This window comes from Alosa alosa, chromosome 4 (assembly GCF_017589495.1).
Source record: "Alosa alosa isolate M-15738 ecotype Scorff River chromosome 4, AALO_Geno_1.1, whole genome shotgun sequence".
In the NCBI taxonomy this organism is placed as follows: domain Eukaryota; kingdom Metazoa; phylum Chordata; class Actinopteri; order Clupeiformes; family Clupeidae; genus Alosa; species Alosa alosa.
This window is the reverse complement of record NC_063192.1, coordinates 33,041,706-33,047,326: the sequence shown is the minus strand read 5'-3', so window position 1 is coordinate 33,047,326 and position 5,621 is coordinate 33,041,706. Positions and strand designations below refer to the sequence as shown.

Sequence of the window (5,621 nt, the reverse complement as noted above, 5' to 3'; positions counted from 1 at the left end):
GGAACACAAAATGAGCTCTAAAAATTAAAAATAGATTTCCACGTCTAATAATGAATTCTCACCATGCCCCTTCTGGGATCATTAGGCCTACATCATCCCACCCTGACTGTGCCTGCTGAGATTTTTTTGATTTTGCCTGGCACATTCTACGTCAATGTCCAATCCGCCCTTTTGTCTTCATCACGTGATGTGGGTAATGTGGGTAAACTTTTCCGGTAGCAGCCATGTTTGTTTGACTGCCTTGTGGGTCAGTTGTAGTTGCTAGCTGTTATGTTTGGTGGCCACTACTCCTTTGAGGTGGGAATCACAATGGGTAGGGGAGCAAATGATAAATGGTGAAAGATGCGGCATCGAGAAAGTAATGATGATGTGGTTGTTGCTGCTAACATCTCACGTCCGAATCTTGAGTTATATATAACACAAGTCAGGGCTCACCGGGTAACATTACGCTAACGTTTTTTAGCTAGCTACCTGACAGCTGGAAAATTAGGCAGCTTATTAAATGGCATCATTTAACGTTAACGCAGAAGGTAAGTTAAGCATGCAAGTTATTTTTTTATTTAATAGGCTGCGTGCGTTTGAGCTAGAATACACAATTCCCCCCTTATTATAGTAATCATGCTCATCATAACGTTACACGAGCTAACTGACTTGTGTTGGAAAGTGTTTGTGAACTTCCACCATACACCATCCTAGCTGACCACTTAACCTATAATATTAATGAAATGTGCAACAGTTTGGCAGCTATCTTAATGTAACATAACATTTATTCTGTAGGCCTACACAGTTTAATGTTCACGTCGTTACATTTTGAACAAGCAATATTTATTTGAGAACAAATGTTAAGTTTCGCAAGCTCGTTTGGTCAAGTTTGTTTGCTAAACATTTGTGTGTTTAGTGTACTGGTGGTTACCTGGTGTGTTTTCTGTACATCAGGGGGACATGTCCTTAACGTCCTGGCTGACGTTAGTCCAGATATCCATATTTGTGGCTTCTGTAAGCAGCAGTACAACAACTTTGAAGTATTTCTTGCCCACAAGCAAAATGGCTGCCAGATTCCCTCCTCAAACATATCTGCCACAAATGCTGGTACTTCTCTCACTGGTAAGATTATTGTAGCAAATGTCACAATTTTGTTGGCTTGGCCCAAGATCCACTCTTAATGTTAAGTTGGATATTCTTACAGTAGCATTTGTTGCAGATGTTCTCTTTTTGCTCCTAATTAGAAGGGTTGTTGGGCTAAAGTATTTTTGATAGAGGGTATTGTTCTCAGACAATTAATGGTCAGAGGAGAGGGCCTATCCAAGTATCCAACCTATACAATTTGTTTTAGTGCTTAGTTTGAAACCCAACATCTATGACGGTGTGGAGGTGCATTAGTTCCTACACCATGGACATCTTGCACGTCTGGCGAGGCACAATCAAATCTGAATGATGTATACAGGTTTTGAGCAACATGCTGCCATCCAGGCAATGTCTTTCTCAGGGAAGACCTTAAATATTACAGGAAAACAATGCCAAAATGAATTCTGCACATATTTAAACAGTATTTGTCCATAGAGGAAAAGTCCAGGTGCTAAAATGGCCTGTCTGCAGTCCAGACATGTCTAATTAGGTGCATCATGGAATGAAAAACATAATTAAGGATACCCCATACTGTTGAGCAACTGCAATCCTGTATTGGGCAGGGATGGGACAACATTTAATTCTCAAATCTCTGGCAGCTGGTCTCCTCAGTTCCTAAACATTTATAAAATTTTAAATTAAGGGGTGAAGCAGCACATTGGTAAACATTCCCTGTCCCAACTTTTTTTGAAGCATGTTGCTGGCATCAAATACACAATTAACATGTATTTGCCATGACACAGTCCAAAGTTTCACTTTCAACATTTGATATGTTGTCTATGTCCTTTTTGCTGCTAAATATTCTGTTTTTATTTTCATTTTATTTTGCGTTTTACACAATGTCCCAACTTTTTCTGATTTGGGGTTGCAGACCTATCATAGTTAAGATTGTATGCTTAAAAGACTAGCACTGACATAGAGTGGTTGGACTGATGCCCCATAATATACTTAGGGATGCATCATATGGTCAATGAATGACCTTTATTATCAAGGTGCAAGCCTGATTGACTGGAATGAATGTTTCATATGCAACATTTGGGAGTTCATTGAGTCAAATATATTTGACCCATATCCAGTGCAATTTATGTGTGAAAAGGAGTGCCAATGAAACCTCATCATGTGAAGCCTATTTTATGCCCTCTGTGCTGTCAGAGGCTGGCACAGAGTTGGTATTTGAAGAGGCCTTCCAGGCGTGTGTGGCTAAAGTGGTGAAGAAGCCCCTTACTAAAGCCCAGAAGAGTCCCTCCAAACGGATCAAGCCTACTGGGCCCACAGTCAGGCGGAGCTGCTGTTTCTCAGGTAAGGACGTCCACTTCCGCAACATCAGTTTGATAGTTTTAGAGGCTGTACAGTATAAACATTCAACAAGCTGTTAACGAATGATCTCCATCATATTCTAGGATGTACGTTCAAAACTCAGTATGGTCAAAAGGATATGGAGAGGCATCTCAAAACACACACAGGTGAGTAGCCTGTGTAGTGTCCAGGAAACAACATGCACTCTGATTAGAATATACTTCATAAGCGTCTTATTGTTATAATGTTTTCTTTTAAAGCAACACCAAAGCACTTTTCCTCTGTCGCACGCCCACTATTTGTTTATCCAGCACTGGCTTTGCAAATAATGATGTCCACAGACAAGGTAGAGTATGTTCCATGATTTTACGAAAGTATGATGCATTGCGACATCAGAAGCAAGTCAAATTTGTAGTTGCTTATGTCTCATTCCAACTACAGATCCGCTACTCGATCTGGCAAACTTACATAGTGCGGTTATAGCCGATAGAGGGCCACAAAGCATGCAGAAGTGCCGTTCACCCTGTTACGAGTTGATGAACCACTGAAACAATTTTGGAAACATTATTTTAAGGTACAAAAAACTCTTTGGTGTTGCTTTAATGTTCAGCTGGAGGCTTTTCTCCCATGCACATGTCTTGACCAACTCAGCCCTGTGTTGGTGTGCTCTTGTGTGTTTGACAGGTGAGAAGCCCTTTGAGTGTGAGCTGTGTCACAAGCGCTTCAGTCGCCGGGACAAGCTGAACATGCACAGCCGCTCGCACACTGGGGAGAGGCCTCACAAGTGCAAGTACTGCGCGTACGCGGCCGCAGACAGCAGCAGCCTCAAAAAGCACCTGCGCATCCATTACGACGAGCGGCCTTTCAAGTGCCAGATCTGCCCTTACGCCAGCCGCAATTCCAGCCAGCTGACCGTACATCTGCGCTCACACACAGGTCACTGTTCCACACAAGCCTTCGCCATTCACGCCATTTTTCTCAAATGCCTGATGCAATTAATGCTCTGCTTGTTTAGCCAGATGTTATTTGTTTAAAAGGGATCGTGTGTTTTTGTAGGTGATTGCCCGTTCCAATGCAACCAATGCAATGCCAAATTCAAGATCAACTCGGACCTGAAGCGCCATATCCGCGTGCATTCTGGCGAAAAGCCCTACAAGTGTGACTTCTGTGACTACCGCTGTGCCATGAAGGGAAACCTGAAGTCCCACGTTCAGATCAAGCATGCCTCCCGCAATTCCTTCTGCTGCCCCGACTGTGACTTCCAGTGTGCCAACAAGAGTGCCCTTCGCCAGCACTCCCGGGGTCACCAGCCTGCCCTGCCCATGCAGTGCCCCAAGTGCAGCTACTCCTGCGCCAGCAAGGGGGCGCTGAAGATCCACGAGCGCGTGCACTCTGACGAGCGGCCCTTCAAGTGCCAGGACTGCAGCTTCGCCTCCAAGCAGCGCAGCAACCTGCTCATCCACCGCAAGAAGTGCCACGCAGACAAGCCGGACAAGACGGCGGCTGAGAAGCGGCCAGGCACCGGGCGAGGGGCGAACGGCGAGACGGGCGGTGACCTGGTGCCCTCGAAACCCGTCAGCTCGCGCTACCGCGCCCGTCTGGAGGCGACGCGGGCCTTCCGCTGCAACGTGTGCGATGCCTCGTTTGTGCGGGAGGACTCTCTGCGCAGCCACCGGCGTCAGCATCAGAACCTCCCGCACAGCGGCTTCCTACAGCTGCCCACTCCCGTGACGTCCGCCACCATCTCCGGCCCAGCGGGCCAGCGGCGAGGCGCGTCCAGCTCCTCCACCTCTCCTCCGGCGCCGGCCCCGGACGGCCCGCTGCTCTCCTCCTCCTACGCGGGCGCGCAGCTGAAGATCATCGTCACTCCGCAGCTGGGCCCGGAGGGCGCGCAGGCCTTGCTGAGCCCCGTGCAGGTGAGCCTGCTGCCCATGCAGAGCATGCAGCCGCCTGCGGAGGGCGCCCTCGGCCAGCAGACGGTCCTGCTCACCCACATCTCCCCTGCCGACGACGCGGGCGCTTCGGGCCTGCCACAGACGCTGAGCGCGGACAGTTCACAGACTTTTATCACCACCTGCTCCGACCTGGACGGACTGACCGCTCTCATTCAGGAGGGAGGCACCGAGGTCACCGTTGTGACGGACGCCGAGCCTCCTGGCCTGCCTTCCTCCGCAGAGTGCCTGGGCCCGCCGCTGGAGGTGGTCAGCGAAGTGTCCTCTCAGGGAGACGCCAAGGCTCCGGGGGCGGTCATCCTGGGGAGCGAGGCCCCCTGTGAGGACGGCAGCGGGTTGATAATGTCCAACATCAGCGTGGGGCCTCATGGCACCTTGCTCCTCCATAACATGCCCTTGAGCCTCGGCCCTCCTGAGAGAGCCACCCCGCTAGAGCCCCTGTCCCCACACAACATCTTCTCAGACACACCTCCGGTGGACCCAGAAGACTGACGCACACTCACACCGCCATTGCCTATCTCTGGGATCTCAGTGTTACTGGTCAGAAATGCTCAAAGAATCATAAGCTGTGGTCCAGGCTTCACCTAGCTGACATTTTATTTTATTTTATTTTTATTTTATTTTATTTATGTTCATAGGACATTTGGAATGAAGCATGTCTGGTAGAAATGAATTTCTCTGGTTCACTCCTTGATAACAGTAGAATCATATCTTTAGTTCAGTAGGCTGGTACCATGATAGATTAGGAATGCATCATGAAATCAATGTGATGTGAACATTTGTTGCTTAAAATGATAAATGTTTCCTGAGCGTCAGTTCAGTCAAACTCTCTTGTGGCTGGCTCTTGAGTGTTGTTGGAGTGGACCATGAATTTCTCTGGAAATATGAGATAATAAATATTCTCTTATGTGAACAGAAGCAAAGCCTACCTCTACATTTCCTGTATTGTAGGTGTGTTATTGGTTTGCCAAAGATCTGGCTCACATCCATCTTCTAGTCTTGAAGGCCACCAATGCACCAATAAGGAAGTTCCAAACCGAGAGGCCTAACAGGCAGGCTACACCATTCCAATGCAATGTAAGGCATGGAACCAGAGAGTTCCATTCGAGGAGGGTAAACATAGCTTTAGTAGAATTTTTTTTGAATCTACGCGCAGCCGTGGCCTACCGGTCCGGTTAGCGCTTCGGACTTGTAACCGGAGGGTTGCCGGTTCGAACCCCGACCAGTAGGCACGCCTGAAGTGCCCTT

General features: G+C 47.9%; 1 protein-coding gene across 2 annotated transcripts; it reads left to right on the top strand.

Annotated features, from left to right (window-relative positions):
• Positions 1-217: 217 nt before the first annotated feature.
• zfp64 (zinc finger protein 64 homolog (mouse)) lies at positions 218-5,291 on the top strand. 2 transcript variants are annotated; one of them, XM_048242167.1, is made up of 6 exons: positions 218-530; positions 937-1,104; positions 2,278-2,424; positions 2,526-2,588; positions 3,106-3,357; positions 3,478-5,291. In XM_048242167.1, exons 1-6 carry the CDS (start codon positions 503-505, stop codon positions 4,863-4,865), a joined length of 2,046 nt encoding a protein of 681 aa, XP_048098124.1. In that variant the 5' UTR covers positions 218-502; the 3' UTR covers positions 4,866-5,291. The 2 variants fall into 2 exon arrangements, with proteins under 2 accessions (XP_048098124.1, XP_048098125.1); XM_048242168.1 differs by lacking the exon at positions 218-530 and having other exon boundaries at positions 1,040-1,104; positions 2,202-2,424.
• The last annotated feature ends 330 nt before the right edge of the window (positions 5,292-5,621 follow it).